Source organism: Cupressus sempervirens, chromosome 3 (assembly GCF_028749045.1).
Source record: "Cupressus sempervirens isolate cs-2001-9-10 chromosome 3, ASM2874904v1, whole genome shotgun sequence".
Lineage (NCBI taxonomy): Eukaryota > Viridiplantae > Streptophyta > Pinopsida > Cupressales > Cupressaceae > Cupressus > Cupressus sempervirens.
The window spans coordinates 388,828,615-388,852,080 of NC_143120.1; the positions used below are offsets into that span (position 1 = coordinate 388,828,615).

General features: G+C 35.4%; 1 protein-coding gene across 2 annotated transcripts in view; it reads left to right on the forward strand.

The window, feature by feature from the left end:
* Positions 1 to 23,466, forward strand: part of LOC149566645 (cyclase-like protein 3) — a 176,227-nt gene that overhangs the window by 107,323 nt on the left and 45,438 nt on the right. For both annotated transcript variants that reach the window (XM_089819948.1, XM_089819949.1), the window contains one exon: positions 17,900 to 17,997. In XM_089819948.1, the coding sequence (XP_089676074.1) occupies positions 17,900 to 17,997 (98 nt within the window). The remainder of the gene's footprint in view (positions 1 to 17,899; positions 17,998 to 23,466) is intronic.

Here is a 23,466-nt window from a genome sequence, read left to right on the forward strand (position 1 = left end):
ACTGACATGCTCTTCCCTATTCCCATCTTGGATAGGTTCTTCATGGATAGACTCATGGAAACTGATAGCTCTGTCTCGTCCATGGCCTTCACCATGGTCTGGGCTATGGCTTATAACAGAAGATCTCGCCCCAGATATCATCCTACAATAATATCCAGATACAAGATGGTATCATAAACATACACATATTACTTTAAATCACTTAGAGCAATATAATTCTGGTTTAATAATAAATCGAAAACCATATTGATCCAACATGCGTCCTTCCTAACAAATATTGAAATCGATCACCTAAACTCACTAAACAAAATCAACATAATACTCCCAAGGATAATCAAAAGCACACTAATTTAAAACATAGACAACAGATACATGTTTTACAAACAAGCTAGTTTCAGTTTTCAGTTTGCCTATAATTTTGGTTTAAATATAATTTCAGTTTTGAAGTCTAAGTGTTGAAGTATGAAAAATATGCAACTAATAGTTTACATCATGTTTTAGTTCAACTAGTTTCAAGGTTCAGTTTGAAAGAGATACACATAATAGTTTAAAGTTTTCGTTCTAGTTCAACTAGTTAACACTAGTGGCGTTCCAATATACCCAGAGCTCCCAATGTAGAAACTCGGACTCTGATACCATATATAACGCCCCGCCAAGGGATCCAAAAGAATTAACCTAAAGTTTCACTAAGTTACTAAACATTTTTTTTTTTTTAAGTAAGAAAGTATAACATACACATCAAACACATAGTAGCGGAAGTAATAACATGTAATCATCAACAAACATACATCACAAGTTACACCTTAAGGATCCCAAGACGTTGAGTCACATTTAAATTTAATTAATTCTAAGTCTAACAACTACCACATACATATGAAAGAATAATCAGAAAGTCCAATGTCCATAATATACATTTGTTCCGAATGCCTCTTGGCAAAATTAATTTGGAATGCTCAATCATCCACTGTACATGTCACAGGGTATGAAAGGCTTAAAAGAATATACATATGTAAAGATAAAGTACATCATCCTCAAATCCATGATACAAAGTACAGTAAAATAAATGAAATCATCCACCATACATGATACATCAATACATCTATAATGATAAAACATCCATGAACAAAATGAAGGTAAATGCCAACCAAGAAGGCTCCAGCCAAAGTGACCACGGACGGATCTCAATGGTAAGAGTAAAAAACACTACCACCCGACCGCGTGGAACCTAAATGGTCCACTCCCACCGCGCTGAGGAGATAGTCTCAAGTCCCAAACAAGGTATCAAAACACAAAACACAAGTACTCTCTAAGTTTGGCAAATCCTAAAAGTACACTAACGCAAAGGTTCCAACATAGATAGACATCTAGACCCAAAGGCACCATAAAGACACGTAGGAAACCTACTATGCAAGCGAGAAAGTGTCATCACAAAAATCATGTCGGAAGTTACCCGAGCAATCTCTTAGGAATCTCGAGTCCCTTGTGATCCTGCGGCCACTAATATCCTCTCATACTGACGAGGCATACTACGGAATGCAAAGTCGTAACCAAGCGTTCTCTCTACCCCATCCTAGCCTGTACTAGCACTCAAGGTATGGGAGAGAACATACAGTTATCTTATTAGGTTCATTTAAGTCAGTATTTAGGTGAGATGTTTTCACTTGTTAAAACAACTTACAATGGGTTACTCCAGGCAGCCTCTTAGGGCCCCGATCCCCATTCCAAGCCACTTCTCGACACTACACATAGATAACCTACCCTAGGCTCATGAAATCACAAATCAAAGAATCATAATAAAATCGCCTCAGTCCTATACAAGCAACTAAAAACATCATAAATATAATCTACAATCATCACATCAGTTCTCCATGAGCAACTAAATAGCATCAAATAATAATCATAATGATCACAACAAATCTCTATCAGCACATGAAGACATCAATGATAAATCACAATATCCAATGGTTCTCCAACGAGTAACCAGAAAGAATCCCAATAATAGAACACAAAACTGATCGAAGACTCCAAAATGGTCAAGTCAGGTAACTTCAAATACATACACCATCAACTTCACACAAGGAAACTAGAAAACAATAACAAACAGTAAAAACATCCATTATAGAGCACTCCATCACATTACCATAGTTGGGTTAAGAAAGATCGAGACCAAAACATCATAACATCACATTCACAATCCCAAACCTCTGGTAACAACCTAAACTGGTCAACACTAGAACAACCCCAAAACACAGAGAACACATAGAAAACATCAAAGTCTCACAGATTGGATTTGAAAGTATATTATTGAGTTAAAAGTAGAGGATTCAGTTTACAGATTAACGCATGTTTTAAACAGGTAGAACCTATAGTTCACCTTTACAAATTATCCCGTTCCTATCTCCAAATGAATTGCATAATTATCCCTAATTGATTTCAAGTCAATGTCCTAAAACAATCTAAAGGTAATAATTAAATTATTAATAATACTTGTTGATCTTTAATTATATTAATCTATGCTTTCATTAAAATCAGTATTATAATTTTAAGCTTGTTTTAAACAAATTCTCGATTTAATTAATCTTAATTAAATCAAACTTTTAATAAAATAAATTAATAATACAGAAAAGAACCATATTACATTTATTAATAATTTATTTATTTATAAAATTATTAATAAATAATAATATAATTTAAAATTTAATATAATTTAATTTAAATAATAATCATATTAATTAAAACAATTTTAAAATCGTTTTAAAAAAAAAAAAAATCAAATAACATAAAGTAAATTGCAATTTACTTTTTTTTAAAAGAAAGGTGTGTTTAAAGGCCCGCCGGCCTGCCTTACCCTACGGCCGCAGGTGTTACTGCTGCCGCAGACAGCAATACCACCTACCACGACAGCGTGGTTGTGGGGCGTGGGAAGTGGTGGCCCCGCCCCACTCCAATATATATTATTATATAAATTTTTTTAAAAAAAATTTCATCTTCTTTTTAATATAAAAAAATTATGTTTTTATTTTAAATTAGTTTTTTTTAATTTTGTTAAAACAATTTCTTCTAAAGGAAATATATATATATATATTTCTTTTAATTTTGATTCCCACAGTATTGTATTCTGGTAAAAGAAATTATAATCATATAATTTTTTTTTAAAAAAATCTAGAACTTTCATTTTTTAAATTCCAACCCTTAACAAATTAAATCTTAATTTCTTAAATCTAGAAAACAAGGGTTCTAATAACTCTTCTATTCTCCATGGATACAAAAATTATTGATAAGCAATTAATAATTCACAATATTGAAAAGTTAAAACTTTCAACACAGAGAATTCGGATTTACAAACCCCAGACACGAAGAAGACAGGAAAGGATAATTGCATATTTAATCGATGATCAAAAACACAAGACCCTACCTGATCCTGATGCTATTATGCAATCCCCAGGAACTGTAAGAGAATTCGCTCCTCTTCAATAACCTTCTTCTGAAAATCTTTCTTGGTATTAGCCTTCTGAAATTCGCTTCCAAAATTTGTCTCCCAAAAATTTCCGTCCAAATTTGTGTCTCCCCAAAAATGAACCCCCAAAGTTGTGATAAGAAGTTTTCTCCTCAAATCGGGGCACTAATTGTGCGTTCACCCGAGAAGACTCTTTGCACAACTGAGTTAACTCCCAATTAATTTTTATTATCTTTTATTTTTTTTTGCATTCATCTTTTCATGCACATTAAGTTGAATTATTAAATAACTTTATTTAATATTCCACTTGACTTCTATTTTAAATTAATTTATTACTTTAATCTTATGTGCACTTTATGAAATTAAAATAACATTATTATTTTCTATTATTTTTATCTTTTAATTAATTTCTCATATTTAAACTCATACTTAGATCATGCGATCTAGAATCCTTAATAATTTAATATCTTTCAACTTTTAATTTATTTTAGAAACTTAATTGATAACATATTTAATTAATTTAAATAACAATAATATTTAGCATTTATTAAAAATGAACTTTAAATATATTATTATTAAATTAAATAAATATTATCATGTTCTAAATTTATCTTTGAACTTTTATCTCCTAATTTAATTCTTTTATTTAATTAATTTCTCAATTAATTAAATATAATTAAATATGAAAATGTCATAATAATTTTTCATTAAATTAAATCATTAATTAATCCTTTTAATTAAACTTAATTAATAGAAAAATACGCCAAAGACTCATAAAGACAACATATGAAAACCCATCATAGAAGAACACATACTAAATCAAACAAAAGGGTTATAATCACGAAATAACATCATTTGATGCATTCGGAGGGTACTTAACTCAGATACTTGTCATAATTATCAATTAGGACAATTGGCTAAAGGGTTTAGGAATTGGACTTAAGAGTTTATCTCCCCTCTCTTACCATTGAGATAATGCGATAGGGTACGCTCATCCTGGCAATTCAGGGAAGTCGATATCCGGTACCTGCAACCTGCATAAAATCTACGCATGTACAGACACAATATTCTAAGCTAAACAGACAATAGCAGGAAGTGGTGCATCGTGTAGATCCCGACTAGCAGGTGACTACGACTCCCTTCCTTAACCACATCAGAAACACCATACATAAAGAAAACAAACACGCACACCATACACATGCAGTATGGGGTAAGTATCCATAAGAAAGCACATGTGATAATAAACCATCTAACTACTCATCATCGATAATTGAAAATATTGAATAATCATCATACATGCATGAAATATAGAGTACCAAGTAATCTCATCATATAATAAATTGAGTGTAAAACAACATCTGATAATCTAAAAGTAATGCTATTAAACATCAAGTATAAAACTGGCCTAAAAGAGTTTGGCAATTAAAACAAAAAAATGTGAACTAGGGGCAGGCACTACAAGAGGAGGAGAGTTTACATCAAATCAGTTTAACAAAATTTGTTAAGACAATGTAATTCATAGACACGTTTAAGCTCCTAAGACTCCACAACAGAATGGAATAACAAAAAGAAGGAATAGAATAGTGAGTGAAGTAGCTAGAGTGATGATGCTAGAAGGTAATGTAGCACATATTTATTGGAAAGAGGTAGTTAGCACGACAACATACACCATGAACAGAGTTCAGATTAGACAAGGAATAGGTAAGACTTCTTATGAGTTATTTTTTGGTCAAACATCCACTGGGAAATACTTTAGAATCTTTGGAAGCAAATGTTACATAAAGAGAAAAGATGATATAGGGAAGTTTGATCCTAGAAGTGATGAAGGTGTCTTTCTTGGGTATTCTACTAAAAGAAAAGCATATAGATGTTATAATCAGAGATTAAAGGAAAATTGTTGAAAGTGCAAATGTAAGGGTTGATGAAAGATTTAGGTGCAAGAAAGGATACTTGATTATGATTCAGATGATAATTAGGCTAGTACAAGTCAGAGACCAATAATTAGAATGCAAAACAAGAACAATTCTTTGAATTAGATAATGATGTATAGATTGAAAATGAACCTAGAGAAGAGAAAAGGACATCAAACTATGTTGCAAGAAATCATCCTAAAGATTAGATCATTGGTGGTGCAAGCAAAGGAGTCATGACAAGAAATAAGGTGAGAGGAGATTTTTTTGATTTCACAATTTGAACCTATGACTACTGATGAAGCATGCAAAGATGAATTTTGGATAAATGCAATGAAAGAACTTGATCATTGGTATGGAATGGGTATTCAAGAACAAGATGAATGAACAAGGTGAAGTTGTAAGGAACAAAGCAAGGTTATTATGCAAAAGATATTCACAACAAGAAGGTAAAAATTTTGAAGAAATTTTTACCCCTGTTGTAAGATTAGAGACAATTAGAATGTTTTTGGCTTAAAGATCATATGGAAGTGAAGTCAACTTTCTTGAATGGTGAACTTGAGGAAGAAGTATATATAAAACAACCTAATGGTTTTCCACTAATTGAAGACAAAGACATGGTATGTAGACTAAAGAAAGCATTGTATGAGCTAAAGTAAGTACCCAGAGCATGGTATGCAAGGTTAGATAGACACTTAATGAGTTTGAATTTCAAGAAAGGTAATGCAGATCATAACATGTACTGAAGGACAAATTCAAATGGTTTGTTGATCATTGTTGTATTTGTCGATGACATTATTTTTGGAGGCAATGATGAAGCTAGTGAGATTTTTTTTGATGGAATGAAGAATGAATTTGAGATGTCTATGATTGGAGAAATGAAATACTTTTTGTGATTGCAAATAACACAGAGTAAAGGTGACATTTTTATATCTTGGGCTAAGTATCTTAAAGTTGCATTATCAAGCTTTGGTTTCGGAAATTGTAAACCTGTTGGTACACCAATGGTGTTTGGATGCAAATTTTCAAACAAGGATGAGTGACCCAGTGCTATGCAAACTAGGTACAAATCTATGATCAGAGCATTGTAATACTTGACACATAAAAGGCCAAATATAGCAAATGCAGTTGGAATAGTTGTAAGATTTCAAGCAAATCCTAAAGAGAAACATTTAGCAACAATAAAAAGGATATTTAGACATTTGAAGGGAACATCAGAATTTGGCTTATGGTTTGACAAATCTAATGATTTTACATTATGTGCATATACTGATGTTGATTAGGCAGGTAATCTTGATGATAGGAAGAGCACAAGTGGTGTTGCATTCTTTCTTTGGGGAAGATTGGTTTCTTGGCTAAGTAAGAAACAAAATTGTATCTCACTATCCACAACAAAAGCAAAACATGTTGTAGCAGCAAACAATTGTAATAAAATCACGTAGATGAAGCAAATGTTGAAAGATATTAGTATTGAATTTTCAAAACCTATAATTATGCATTCTAATAACACAAGTACTATGCGTATGTCAAAAAAAATCTAGTTTTATATCAAAGGCTAAACACATCGCTATAGAGTATCACTATCTGAGAGAGAAAGTTGCAGAAAAGGAGATTAGATTGGAGTATTTAAGTACAAAAGAATAGATAGTAGATATTCTTACTAAACCATTGGCTAAGGACAGCTTTGAGTATCTCAGAGGTATGCTTGGGGTAATGTCCCCACCTGGTACATAGTAATTGATGTAGCATTGCATCAGTCTAGAGTACAATCTGAGCACTATTCATAAATTTAGACGTGATGTTTCGTACTACTCCTATAGGGGAGTGGTCTCAGTGAGCAAAGTTGGTTGAAGAACTCTTATGATTGTTTTTTGGCAAAACAGTGTTTGTTGGCTCTTAGTACTATTTTCTTAATTCTAGATTGGCTTGATCCAATGCAAGTGCTTTTGATGAGGATTTTCATCAAAGAAGGAGCACTTCAAATTGATATTTGGCGTATTGGCACTTTTTCCATTGATGTCAAAGTGGGAGATGTACAATGAAAAACCTTAAGAAGAATCCATTGATGTCAAAGGGAGAGAGAAACACTAATATCAGAGCACCTAAAGGCTATATATATGTTCAGATGAGAGATTGTTAGGAAAGTTGTATATATTGAGGAAATTTAGAAAATGTCTTTGGTTTGATGTTTTTTGATCATATGTTGTCATCAATGCCAAAGGGGGAGATTGTTAGGAATACAGGCCTTGTTGGCACTTGGATATGTTGTTTATGTGTTGTATTGATGACATGTTTGTCATTGATGGCAACATATATGTTTGTGAATTCATGATAGACATGGATTTTATACATCGTAGAGGTTTAATGAGTCAACGAAGTTGGCACAGACCAGGTTAAGCTATGCGAGCTTAGGATTGTGTTCATGGATGAGTATAGATGCTACATCTATGTTTTCCTATGTTTTTGTTGAGTATTTGATGAGTTGCAGTTTATTTGGTGAAGACTGGTAGCAGACTAGTGTGCGGGAGATATTGATAGAGATAGTTGTTGGTAAATTGTTTGTATCTTATCAACGAGGTAGAACTAAAGTGAGTGAGCTTGGATCGTAGTTGAAAGCATGCTTGTAATGCTATGTTCATATTAGCAAGTTTCAGAGATTATTCTATAGTGGTCACAAAAATAAGACGTGTGATATGTTTTATTAGCAGTTAATTATGTTGATGAAACGTGTTGATCCTTATTGGATAATGTGTTAATTGTATTGTAACGTGTGGGAACCTTATTTTAATATATGTAATGATTCTTAAGGAGGTGTGTATGCCTTAGCGTGATCCTATGAGATCAATTGTACATTGGGGAAGCTTTAGCAAGATGACCTAATAAGTTATTTGGATGTAGTGTAAAGCAAAGATGTTTTCCTTGGATGTATTATCATGTCATATTATATATAATTGTGTGGATGTGATCAATGGATGTGAGTTTGATCAAAACAGAGTAGAGATAGAGTTGGTTGATGGTATTGAGCTTCAAAGGAACTATATTTGCAAGTGAGTTGTAGAATTGGTTAGTTCAAAATATTGGATTTGTTATCCTAAAGATTTACTCTTCATTGTTGACTGAAGCAATTTGGACAGCGAGTTCAGTTGTCTTCCTATCAACCTTTAACATGGTTTGAACCTTCTTACAAAGGTTCAAGGTCTCCTAACAGGGATCGGTCCTTCAATAGGGACTATTGTACTGATTGCATTGTATTTGGCTCCTAATAGGCTCACATCCTTTCACAAGGAACTTTTATATTAGTACACTATCTTGTGGGTACCATCATCACCAGGTTTTCCCCTCTAATCAAGGGTTCCCTAGTCAATAAATCATTGTGTCATTGTGTATGGTTTATCTCTTGTTATTCTTCATTCAAAACCTTGTGTTTAATTGCCCTATTTAAACTTTGTTTTTAACTAAAGGATGTAAGTGTGTATCATAGGATTTTTTTTAGGTCAAAAAGCATAAATCTTTTGCCTAGTTTGGAAAGAGTGTCCTAGACTTTTACCCTAGGAAAACCAAAAAGATATGCATTACATTGTCTTTAGCAGGAGCAAGAACCACCTCAATATTCAGTATAAAGACTGAAAATTGCTTGAAGATGTTTAGTTTAATTTAGTTTTTATTTTATAGGCATCTTCCCTCTAAGTTGGAGAGTGGTTCTACCACACATCTATTCATTTGTTGGTGTGAATTAAACTGTCACCACACAGTGTAGAGCCCCCTTTTAGGAGATTAGGAGTCTAGATCACATGGTTTGTAGGGAGAAAGGAACTCTTTCTCTTGGCTTTTACAAAAGTAAAGATTGACTTGTGTAGTTATATCAGCATCCTTGAAGGATGTGTCATGAAATTCGGAGAAAGGACTGGAAATCAGGTCGTTCAGATTCCACTTTTAGGGAAATGAATTATTCGGATGCACCTATATTGTCAAATAGCTCATGAATTAACAGCCATGCTTCAAATTCCTAAATTTTTTAATGTATATCACTAAAATTTATAACACTAACCTTGTTGGGAGTAATATATCCATATAGTCTTCACGGTTAGATCCTTATAATCATTGTGCCCCTTGTAGTTCCAATGAAGACAGTCATTAATCACTTTCCAGGAAGCACAAATCCATCTAAATAGGTATATCCCTTAAAGAAAATTAGTGTTGGCAATACCAATTATGTAAAGATTCTTAATGAGTTAGACATTTTGAATTTTTCAATATGCTAAAACCTACCATGGAACGTAACATTCTCCTCTTACAAACCATTTTTCTGCCAAGATTTTCTCTTGGGCTCTTTTGGTAGGGATCATAAGAAGATCCCTACACACACTTGATCCTGTGTGAGTGTAAAAGTATCCCATGCAATCAGGACTTCCTTTGTAATGTCCCCTTTTTAGCATTCATAGCATGATGTTGTCGTTAGCCTATTTTCCCACGGTCTCGTAGGCTAACCAGGACATCAAAAGGGCTTAGAGGCCATTTGGCCTAGATAGTTTCAGTTGCAGGTCTTTCTGAGGGGTTTTGAGGCAACTTTGGGCATACTTACTATTTATAGTAAGTCATCTTGGGCATGGGTGGACATCCAGTGGCAGCGGTATGTTGATGGTAATTGTTTAAAATCGGCAAGAAGACTTGTTTATCATTGATAAGATTTGTTTTGCATTGATAAAGCTATTTTATAAAGTTAAATTTAAATATTTAACTTTATTAATACATAGACTATAGTTTGTGGGAAATATTTAAATTAACAGAGTCCCTTTTATTTTATAACACATTGGAGACATAAGTTACAGAAAGGGAGTTATGTTTTATCCCACATTGAGAAAACGAAAGATGAAGCTCTTGTGAGAACACTATAAAAGAAATGGAAGAGCTTCTTTTAAGCATAGTTGGAAATATCAAAGAAATTGGAGAATTTTCTGGAGGTTATGTCTCAATAGTTTGAAGGACAAAATCCCTTCAAGCTGAAAATCTTGACGCCATTGAAAGATATGGTCTTGAGATTCAACAGGGTAGCAATTCGAAAAAGCAGTCCGAAAAAGCGAAACCGAAAAAGCAGGCGGAAAAAGCGGAATCGAAAAAGCAAGCGGAAAAAGCGAAACTGAAAAAGTAGGCGGAAAAAGCGGAATCGAAAAAGAAAGCGGAAAAAGTGGAACTGAAAAAGAAGGCCGAAAAAGCAGTTCGAAAAAGTAAAGCAGAAGGGGCAGCATCGAAGGAAAATTATTACAGCCATCTACAACCAGGTTCCTTTGTTAGTATTGTTTTTTTTAGGGTATTATAAGTTTCAGCTGTAAGTGTGCATTATACCAGCATTGTCATTTTGGTAATCCATGTAAATGCCAAAGTCTTGGCCATATTTCATGAGCATTGTATTAGAAATTTGATTGCAATTAAAAAGATAATAGTTGTTGGTGTCATTTAAGCAATTCAATCTCATTATTTATCAACTAGATAGTTTGCATACCAACTGTTTGCAAAAATGCCAGTTGGTTGTAGGTGTTCTTTTCTCCTGCTTAGATCATAATATATGCACTGAATATTGTCAAAATTAGGAGCACACTCATGTTAGGTCATTGTGTAGTTCATTGCAATCTTCTATCACTAGATTCTCATTGATGCAAATTGGAAAAAAGTCATTTAAAGCAAGCTGAAATACTATATCAGTCATATGTCTCTTGCATGTGAATTGTTTGACAAAATTCTTTGAGCCTTCAATCAGCATCTTTGAGAGTAGATTTGAGGAGGGTTATTACAATGGTATCAGAGCTTGCTTGCAAAGTGTTTGAAGAAATGTCAAACAACTAAAGTATAAAGATTTTTGGTGTTTAAAGAAGTTATAACCTATTGGGGTCATTATAGTGGTATTAGAGCGGTTTCCTGCCATCTTGTGGAGGTCTTATTGAAAATTTGGATTAGCCAGATAGAGAGAAAAATGTTTGACAAAATGAATGCCAGTCCAGATCAGGGAAAGGAAAGATTCTTACAATTATTAGACACCTTAGCACAGGGACAGCGATCAGCAGAGCAAAGAGCACAGGAACAGAGTCAGAGATTGGAGCTTATGATGCAGATGATGGCTTGTCAAATGGGGTTGAATGCTAACGTAGGTGGAGGAAATAATTAGAATGGTAATAATCAGAATGGTAACAATCAGAATGGGAATAATCAGGATGGGACACATAATGGAGGTGAACAAGTTGGGAACAATTTCGGTCATGCACCCCAGCAAGCTAGGACAGTGAGTTCGAGGCCCATGATTCCCACATTTCCTCCTAGAGCTCCAGAGCAGCCTGTACCAGAGCCCCAGATCACTGATATACAGGACCAGCTGAGGAGAGATTGGGAAGCCGGAGGTCCAAATTTTACTGCTGCAATTACCTTTAGAGAGTATATAGATGTGCGGATGAAGCATATGCCACGTGGACATGACAAGTACCAGAGCTATGAGCTACGGAAGAAAGTAGGGAAACTTCAGTTACCATATTATGATGGCTCAGGGAAGTCTACAGCAAGAGCTTGGGTTCAAAAGCTTGACACATACTTACAATTGAACCTTATGCCTGAGGAAGAAGCTATTAAGTATGCAGCAATTCACCTGGATGGGTTAGCACACAAGTGGTGGCATCATGGTATGGTCACTATGGGTCATGCACACATTACCTTATATGTGGAGTTTACGGAGAGACTGATTGAACGCTTTGATAGGCCTAAGGATCATACTTTCCCTATGACAGGCGAAAACTTGTATTGAGGAGTTTAACAGACATGCAGATTCGATACAGGGAGACTTCAGCACATCTTCAGGTAATGGTCTATCTGCATCATCTTCACAGGAAGAAGGGGTTTCAGATGTTGTGCAGGTTGCGCCAGTTGCATCAGAAGGTGATATCATAGGCACACTAGATTGCATGATTGACACAGATAGTGATTCCAATATAGTTGGGCTGGATGAAGTTACAGTAGTTGAGGATATTGTCATGTTTGAGGATAGTACAGTTGATCAGAAAGTGAGCATTCAGGACTTTGCAGAAAATGAGTATCAAGCACAGTTGGATGCTTCTTCACATGAGATAGAGGCTACTAGCTCTTCACTTGGTTTGGCAAGCCAGCTGAAGACAAGGGACAAGGATATTGTCATGGCTTTATCTCATCATGACAGGATACATGGATTGATTGAGAATCACATTTGGATGATTCAACTGCAGGAGAGACAGAAAGGAGTCACAACAAGTTCTTCTTGTGACGACTTACAACAGATCAAGGAAGATGCAGTGAAGGAGGAGAAGGAGGTTGACCGGCTTTTTCATGAGCTAGAGGATACTTGAAATTCCTTGGTGTGTACTCGGTTGGCTCTCCGGGATTCTGAGAGACACGTGGACGAGCTTTGTCTTGAGGTGAGTTCAGTTCGAAAGTTAGCGCGTATAGCAGGGACTCAGTTTTCTTTTACAGTCAGGTCACATGATGATGATATGAGTATGTCTAGCAGTCACACTCCGGATTCAAAGATTGTAGACAGGTGCGTGAAGTCAGTTGGTATTGTTCACATTACTCAGGTGAGAAGTTTACTTGAATTGCCAGCTGGTTTCCGTTCATGTATTAGATGTTGGGATCCTTATCTTAGTACTTGGGATCGTTTTGACGAGAGATATCTATCATTCCTTGGTAGTAGTATCTATTGCACCATCATGGACTTGATTAGTAGTTTGCTAGGTGTAGTTCTCATCCATGCCAACAACTTGTTTGATGCTGGAATATTAGTTTTTACACGCCTGTGTTGGGCATTGTTTATATATCCAGTCGACCATTCTTGTTGGAATGGGTTGATGATCTCTCAGATATGACAGAGTTTACAGAAGAGTCCCAGGATCCAAGTATTACAGATGATAGCTATTCCGAGGTTACTCCTTTGGACAGTGTACCAGGGATAGAGTATAGGAGCTCGACTAGTCGGCACAATCATGTGTCTAGTCAGCTGGGAGTTGGCGAGCGAGACATTTCTATCCCTTGCGAGCATTTCGATGCTGCTCATCAGTTGTTAGCAGTTTATGGATGGGGTTCTCCTACTAGTGATGAGCAGGGAGGCAATTATCTTTCCTTGACAGAGATCCACTCTTTATGGGAGGCTATCCGGATTCTGAGACAAAATTATATGCAGTTGGTAGCCGACAGAGATTATCTTATGGAGTGGGGGAGTACAGCATATGATGCATTATTGGCCAAGGAAGATGAGGTGAGTGAGCTTACTTAGCAACTCGAGGTGACTTCTGAGATTCTTGAGAGTACACAGTTGGCTTTCGAGGAGTCACAGTTTCATTTGGCTAAGGTGACCATGGAGTTAGAGCGACTTCAGTCTTTACCAGATTCTGTACAATCACAGACCGTGGTGTCTGGTGATCCGCGGATGTCCATGGTCGAGGTTGATAGAGGTAGTGGAGATGAGGATATATTTGTCCACGACACTACTATTGGCATATTTGGTCCATTTCCACTGGAGGCAGGTTCAACTGAGTTGGGCGCTGCAGCTGAGCATTGTGATATGTTTGACTTGGAGGGCACAGAGACTAGTGATGTTGTTGATTCTGCACTCTTGGCTATATCATCCTCTGACTTAGCTGATGATCAGTCATAGTTGGTCATATCACGTCTGCAGGATGAGTCTTTGACTGAGATTGGTTCTTTTTACCGGCATTATACTAAAGGATATGTTCATCGGTTTGCTTTTGATCCATGTGTTGAGGAGTTGATGGCAAACAGGTTTGGACTGGGCTCTCATTTTTGCTATCTACCGTGTAATGACTATTGACCATCAACAGTGCATGGGTGTTATGGTTATGAGACAGTGGCCGGTAATCTGCAGAGTTGTGTTAACTGCAGCAGATGTACAGTGTGTGAATTCTCTGTATTTAGTGCAGTTTCATGTGGGAGTGGTCACTATTGTAGCAGAGTTGGAGTGTGCATTCCACATAACACAATGGGTTGTGTGGATGGTGTTTATTATGTTGACAGTTTGGGTGATCTACTCTACTTGGGGTCTAATATTTTGAGAGTTTGTGCCTCATTGGTTCCTGACTGTGGTAGTAGTGGATTTGGAGTTCAGTTGCACCGTGATTCACGATTCATTTATGGATTCCTCTTGGTTAATTTTCACAGGTTGTTGCAAGAGCCTATGTTGATTGACAGCACTATAGTTCATGACTACATTTGGGATCTAGGTGGATTGATTGGGTTGTTGTTCGACCATTGCTTGGGGACAAGCAATTTTGGGAAGGGCGGACTGTAATGTCCCCTTTTTAGCATTCATAGCATGATATTGTCGTTAGCCTATTTCCCCACAGTCTCGTAGGCTAACCAGGACATCAAAAGGGCTTAGAGGCCATTTGGCCTAGATAGTTTCAGTTGCAGGTCTTTCTGAGGGGTTTTGAGGCAACTTTGGGCATACTTACTATTTATAGTAAGTCATCTTGGGCATGGGTGGACATCCAGTGGCAGCGGTATGTCGATGGTAATTGTTTAAAATCGGCAAGAAGACTTGTTTATCATTGATAAGATTTGTTTTGCATTGATAAAGCTATTTTATAAAGTTAAATTTAAATATTTAACTTTATTAATACATAGACTATAGTTTGTGGGAAATATTTAAATTAAAAGAGTCCCTTTTATTTTATAACACATTGGAGACATAAGTTACATAAAGGGAGTTATGTTTTATCCCACATTGAGAAAACAAAGGATGGAGCTCTTGTGAGAACACTATAAAAGAAATGGAAGAGCTTCTTTTAAGCATGGTTGGAAATATCAAAGAAATTGGAGAATTTTCTGGAGGTTATGTCTCAATAGTTTGAAGGACGATATCCCTTCAAGCTAAAAATCTTGACGCCATTGAAAGATATGGTCTTGAGATTCAACAGGGTAGCAATCCGAAAAAGCAGAAACGAAAAAGCAGTTCGAAAAAGCGGAACCGAAAAAGCAGGCGGAAAAAGCGGAATCGAAAAAGCAAGTGAAAAAAGCGGAACTAAAAAAGCAGGCGGAAAAAGCGGAATCGAAAAAGCAAGCGGAAAAAGCGGAACCGAAAAAGCAAGCCGAAAAAGTAGTTCGAAAAAATAATGCAAAAGGGGCAGCATTGAAAGAAAATTATTACAACCATCTACAACCAGGTTCCCTTGTTAGTATTGTTTTTTTTAGGGTATTATAAGTTTCAGCTGTTAGTGTGCATTATACCAGCATTGTCATTTTGGTAATCCATGTAAATGCCAAAGTCTTGGCCATATTTCATGAGCATTGTATTAGAAATTTGATTGCAATTAAAAAGATAATAGTTGCTGGTGTCATTTAAGCAATTCAATCTCATTATTTATCAACTAGATAGTTTGCATACCAACTGTTTGCAAAAATGCCAGTTGGCTGTAGGAGTTCTTTTCTCATGCTTAGATCATAATATATGCACTGAATATTGTCAAAATTAGGAGCACACTCATGTTAGGTCATTGTGTAGTTCATTGTAATCTTCTATCACTAGATTCTCATTGATGCAAATTGGAAAAAAGTCATTTAAAGCAAGCTGAAATACTATATCAGTCATATGTCTCTTGCATGTGAATTGTTTGACAAAATTCTTTGAGCCTTCAATCAGCATCTTTGAGAGCAGATTTGAGGAGGGTTATTACAATGGTATCAGAGCTTGCTTGCAAAGTGTTTGACGAAATGTCAAACAACTGAAGTATAAAGATTTTTGGTGTTTGAAGAAGTTATAACCTGTTGGGGTCATTACATCCTTTCTCTTTTCCTTTCTTATGTCAGATATATTCTTAGCACCTTGTTCAGTATCTTATAAGATTCCTAGGAGACGCAAGGAAAGGATCAGTGAATGTGCCTTACTGTCATAATGTATTCACAATTGTTAGTAATTCAGTCCCTCCAGTCAAAGTAGAGTCAAGCCTGCTTTCAATACTGTAATTTCAGTACTACAGACTTAACTACAAAAATGAATAATCGAGTAAAAACTGATTTCACTTGGCTTTGCAATTTTAACCTTTGGTTAGCAAGCTGGAGATTAAATTATTCTTTTTTGCCAAAGATGGCCAAGGTTAAGGAACCCCAGACCTAAAAATATTTTGCATGGAGCGAACATTAGTGGGATTATATAATCTAGATTCCACATCAAAGAAATAGTACAAATGAAAGAGAGTATTCCAATGCAGATTAAAGTCAAATGAAAATATAAGATGGGACCCAATAGGAAGATTGTTTATAAGAATCTACTGTATCCTTTTGGTGCTCTTCCATATGCTTTTCCAAGGTCAGGAATCAAGAAATCTGTCACCTTACTTATCAAGGAGAAATATTCAAAATGTGGAAGAAAGGATGGATCTAAATATGCAGGACCAGTATTGGGATGTTCCCAACTCCCAATATTGTCAGATCAGTCTTACCAAAATTAAAATCACAAAGTTCACTAGCTTTATTTTCCAGATATCACAAACATCACCAGTGGGTTTACGAAGACAAGTTCAGGTCAAATTTTAATTTTCCTTCATCCATATTATGGAGAAGTGTTCAATAAAAAAGGAAGAATAACCAGGCAAAGACTATAACAAATAGGATTACAATAGCTTCCCTCTAAACTCTGTTCCCACTATACCTACTCTCACCTTCTCACAGTTTCATAACTCTCTCTTGTTTATGTTAGCAGAGTTCAGACATAATCTTAACAGCGAAAAGAGCATTAGAGATGCTGCAGGGGTAAATCAGTCACTATCAATTTCATAAAGGGTCTGCATGAAATGGTGGTGAGTGTCATATTCCAGTTCAATTGCAGCATCACAATAACATTTGGGAACAATGGGCAGAATATATCCAGCTTTGCAATTTCCTTCAATGAAGAGTGTGCCTTCACCCAGAGTGTTATTACAAATCAAGATTTAGAACTATCTAAAACTCTGTGATGACCCTGTGGCTTCACGGATGTATGGATTTGAGGCTTCCATCTCTATATCCCGCCTTCTAATATTTCATTTCCTTTGTATAAGCTCAAAATAGCATTTTTTTAATAAACTTTTCCTTGTCACTACCAGAAATACTGACACTTCTTTTCATCCCATTAAACAAAGTTTGGAGCTTGATTTTGGTTGACAAGAAATAATTATGTTGTTTCTTTACTTACCACTGTCCAAGCAGTCTCATTAAGGGCTCAAAACAAAATATAATTTCTCCAACTGATTGCTTAGCAATCTCAGGAGTTAAAGTTGAATCATCAACAATCTATGCAACAAAATTATAAACAATGTATTGATCTTTTCTTGTTTTTCAATATATATTTCCTGTATCCTCTTTAATGGGTTATGTTTGTGAATTGAATGAATGAAAATCTGAAGTATATACTGATAAGACATATTCTTGTCTTTTAGCTGTTAATTATTTATGTTTTAAAGTGCTGTTTCTCACATGAAACTATTACACTGTTTCTTACATTTTTTGGGGTAATTATTTTTTATCATAGACGTCTCATGTGGAAACGAGAGTTTGATTCGAGCTTTGTTGGCTTCATGGAAGATGGTGCCCAATGGCTTGTAGACAACACAAGCATTAAACTTGTTGGTAAGCTCAAAATAATTTATAGTGTATTTTGATTTTTTTTCTAATATATATTAAATATTGAAAATTTTTCAAAAATGTTAACTTTTTTTTTTTCTTCTGTTATTGAAACTGCAAGCACAGTACCTTAAAAGAAATTCTTGTTGCCTTCGTAAACATGTCTTTTGCGTTGTAGTTTGACAAATTCTCTTATAGCATAGAAAGAACACTATTATTTTGTAGTCTTTTTTCCCAAATACTAAAGTTGTTGGCTATATTGCCAAACTGATTGTAGACACTTTTGAAATGTTTTGGCATTTCAATATTTCACTTCCATGCACCACCTATGGTACCTCCTTAGAAATTTGAGAATAGTCTATCATAGTGAACCTTAGAATGGAAAACATACTTAACATGTTCTTCTCTGTGTGGTTGTATGTGACATTAAATCATATAGAAGCTTACACAGTAAAGAAATGCTTGCGTTCAAGAGCATCATTCAATAGGATGAAAATATCACTGGAATCAACCAATAAATGAAACAAGAAGCATGGGTTTCTTTCAAAACATCATTATGTATCATGACACTGAACCTGACTATCACAATTTTGAATTTTCTTGACAAATTGAAAGTTGATAAACATGAAATTTTCAGAGTCCATGATAATGTTTGGAATATGTTTTGAAAACATTGTGTAAATTTTGTTTGCATGGGCCTTTCTTATGGAGCTAAATTTGCCATCCACTCATTTTTTCTTCTTTGTCTTAATAAAGGATCATCAAGTGTGATCCTTAATATTGATGCAAACAGAAATTGTACAATTCTTTCTAAAAGCATTTTAATTAAATTTAAGGTAATTAATTTATATTGCACTGCAATTTATGTACCTAAAGTTAAAATATATTTTAACGGACTTTCTTCCATCACTACTATTATCACGCTCATGCAATTAACTTACAACTATAAACTAAGTTACCGATTCGGATGCGGATTCCGAAGCGGATACGGGATGCGGGGATTTTTTTTTTTTAGGATGCGGATGCGAGAGTATATATATATATATATATATATATATATATATATATATATATTAACATATGCAAAGAAATGCAACTGATTTAGCTCAAGGGAAAGTAATTTTACTTTGCTAAATAGATTTGAAATAATTATAAAAAGATTGAATTATTTATTAAATGTAAACTATATCTAAATATATCATTTATTTTTTAGTAATATTGTTAAATATTATTAATATAAGATTTTTGACAGTATAAATATTCTGAAAATAAAAAATAAACCAGAAAAATAATAATAAATACATGAAAATGATACAAGGAAAGAAATGTGAAGTAAAATCGAACATAAAATATATATATATATTTAATTTTTTAATAATACTTACTTAATATTAAACATAAGTAAACCAAAAACATAATAATAATACGGATATGAAATGGGAATGATACGTAAGAAAACCTAAAACAGAACCTAGTAATTCAAATGTAGAGTTGCATGCAGAAAAGAAGATTGCAAAAAGGCAAAAGAAATGGAGTCGTGTGCCTAAATTATGAAGTCACGCGGCGCGAAGGAAAAGAAAAGTTGTGCAACCTGGCTCAGCTTCTTTCGTGCCTCCTTGAACGATCAACTCCCACATATTTTAGCAGCGAAACCCATTAAAATGATTTTGCGATGAAGTTGAACAACGTTTTATACAATGAAATAGTCGAAAACCGTTAAAATTTGTGCTTCAAAACTCTGAACGAATGTTTATGATTTTATGCTCCCGAATTCCCTGCGGGTGCTGCCCGGAAGCCACCCGCAGGCATCCAGATGCGGGTGGAATCTGACAGCACCCGCAGGCATCTGGATGCCTGCTGGTGGCTTCCGGGCAGCACCCGCAGGGCACTCGGAGGCTTCCCACATCTGTCCGTATCAGATGCGGAAGCCAAGCCCTAGGGCCACGCATCGGTATCTGAGACTATAAATGATAAGAAGTGCCCTTCAGGAAACTTTACTTGTTCTCCTTTACTTGCAACAGCTTTAGTAGAAGAAGAAATGTCTCCTAATTTCTCATCACCTCTATGTTTATTCAAGGATATCATCTCTTGGCTTAGTTTCTGCAAAGTGAACTCCTGAGTCCTAATACTTACACACCTATAAAATATATGACCACAAGTTAGCATCCTCGCAAATTTTGTTGAATTTCAGCTATAACACAGCTTATAAGCCCTGAATAACTAGAGACTATAACCAAACTGATCTACAAACATGCCTCCATGACATTCATCACCACAAAGCCTCACCATCCTGAGTCTCAAATCAGGTCTCTTCATTTCCTATCGTTAATATAAGATTTGCATTTAGTGCAAACTCAGAATTTTACATCTAGATTTTAGCATTACAATTTGTTGTCAATTGGTCAATTGTCCTCATTGTAACATTAATGTGGCACATCTCTAGGATAAGGTTCACAATCAAGAAGGGTATTTATTCTACCAAAATCAATTAGGATTTCCTATTGTCTTTATTGGTGGTGCAGGAGCACCTAGGGTTTGAACAATAACCCTTGAAATTTTGGCTTGTAATGACCTTAGCCAGAGACTGGAATAAAGACCATAGGAGGGCCTAGTAGGTGGGTTTTGGTAAGTTTGGTAATCAATGTATGAGTCAATGTTAGTTTGGGCAAAAAGTTGTCGTAGGTGGCATAAAGTTGCCAAATTGGCCAAACAGAGCATAATGAGAAAAATGGCTCCAAAATGCATAAAATGAGGAGAGTTTAGACATGTCTAGGACAGGATTTGACATCATTTTGCACCTATGGGAGTTGTGGTGTTTAAAGGAAATGTAAAGTTGACAATGTTAAAAAGTTGTCATGAGAACTTTTGCAATTTTGCATGACAACTTTTGCCCAAAATTTGCAAATCGTAGAAAATCAGTTAGGTGGTGAAACCATTTGTGGGAACATACGAGGAAGACATATTTAAGCCCTCAAAAATGCTTGTAAGGAGGTTGGCTAAATTTTGAAGTAATAGCAAACAGAGCTCATTTATGATAATATCTGTCACAGTTACCTTTGCAAGTGGCGCAATTCATATTTCATGGATTGGAACTTCAATATTTTCATTGCAAATAGTTAGTATAAATTGTTTTTTTTCCTTCCTATATTTTAGAGTGAGTCCTTGTACAGTATAGCTAGGTTGTTTAAAATTCTTTTCCTTCATGCCAGTTTTCTAGCTTGTAGTGCAATAAAATGAGCATAGCTTGAATCCTCATTGTAGGAATTTCATGACCTTTTAAGGATAGCTAGTAGACTCAATAAGCTTCCTTTTCCCTTTTGGAGAGATTTAGAAAATGAAGTTTGCTATTTTTGGCATCTTGCCCAAGGCAAGTTCTAATGCAATTCGGCTAGGATTAAGATTGAATTGTTGTATGAAGAATGCAGGAGTGGATTGGCAGATGCAATTCTTGAGCATGGGAGTGTTGCATGGAGCCTAAGGAAAGCTCTATGAGTGATTCAAAGTCAATTGAATTCATTTGGTAGGATTTTCCACCAAACGATTGAAGATTGATTATATCCTTTGTAATTTGATCCAAATTGGGAAAGGTGATGTACAGACAGGGTGAGGACCTAAAACCCTAAAAATCTTCAAGGTCTTTGAAAAGGGTATCTAAAACGGTGGTGCAGGAGTACCTTGGGGTAAGGTAAAACCCTAACAAAAAATTTTATTTGTAAATGGTCTAACCAACCATTTAGTGAATAAGGACTAAATGGAAAGTCCCAAGGTAGGTTTAGGAGGTGTGGTCAAGTAAGAGTTAAGTTTGAGTCAAGTTTGAACCAATTAGGTCTTTGATAATCCGAAAATTGCTCAAAGCTCTATAAGGTCAAATATGGCAAAATGCCTAAAATAGAGCAAGAAGTGTTTAATGAAGGTCCTTAGGTCATTTTAGTTTAATTTACAAGTGTTGAAACCAAACTAGACAAGTTTAGAGACTTAGAATGCAAAATTGCAAAAGATGTCAAAATTGCTCACTGACAAATTTGCAATTTTTGAAGAGTTGGAATAGCAATTTTTGCACTCTTCTAGGAAAAGGTAAAAAAGGTAGTGAGGGGAGTCTATATAAATTCCTTCCAATTCATTTTTAAGGGTTGGTTGAATCATATGTACGGACAGTTAATGAAACAAGAAGGAATTGTTGACAGAAAACGGGTTTTTGGAGGATTTCTTGAATAGTGGGATTGGTGTGCTTACTATTTTGGATGGAATAACTTCTTGAATTCACATTTTCAATCTGTGCAAGGTTGTTTTGATTAGTAGTAGTCCTTTTGCTAGGTTTTCAAAATTATTTAGTTTTTGCATTCCTGCTGTCCAGTTTTGAGCAATCAGCACAAAAATGGCTAAAACTTGATTTCCCATGGGTGAAAATCTATGGCCTTCGGGAATCAAGTAGTAGCCTCTGTAAACTATGTAAATATCAATTTTGGGATTTGTGGAAGTCATTTGGCCATTTTTGCAAGCAAGCCCTAGGCAAGCAAGTGGTAGCTTGGCAAGGTGCAATGATGCTTGTAATGGAGTTTTAATGTGATCAGTGAATTGGCATGTGCCAATCTTGAAGGGGCAATGATAGAAGGGTGTGTTAGGTGTCCACAAAACACAAGAGGAAGATTGGAGTAAAGATTTGCTTTGTTTTTGAAACAGAGTTGCTGTTATTGCCTTGAAACCCTCAAAATAGGGGTTTTTCAGAAAACATGCTATACGAACACTATGGAAGTTTGAAACCAAGAAAATCTTCAAGCCCTAGTCAATGTGGAATAATGTCTAATAGATATCCATAGGCCTTGTTAAGGGGTTTTTCAAGTTATTGCAGATTCCTTGTTTCTAAGAGGGCTAATAGGGGCTCTTAGGTCTACAAGGGACAATAGGGTGAATTTGGAATTATGGTGTGTACGATTTATCAAAAGGATGAAAAATGGCTTGGAATAAGCCTAGAACCTCATAAGGGAGGTATAGACTTGATTTTTCTTTGCTCATGGCATTTGGGTGGAGTTTTGGCCCGTTAAGCCAAAACATGCTTAGTTAGCGTTTTGGAGTTAGAAGGAGTAGAAACTAAATTGATTGGTGAGTTTGTTGGTGAAAGGGGATTAGGGAAGAGTCCTCTAGGTTGTGGTTGGAGAAGAGACTCTAAGAAGGCTAAGAAGTAGCCTTGGTAGAGCAATAAGGCTCTAATTGAAGAATCTCCCCATCAAATTGGTATCAGAGCCATAAGATTAAGGCTTGTGGTGGTATGTTGTATTCTACTGAATCAAGTGGATCTTCAAAAATGGTTACCAATACAGAATTGGCTAAGGACGTAGATAAGCAGAAGAAGATCATGGAGGGGAAAACTAGGCTTCTTGATGAGGCTATAGAAGAGATGAAAGACAAATTGAAAGAAATGGAAGATGAAGACACTAGTAAAGGCACGGAGAAGGTGGACTTGGAAGATGAGATTCC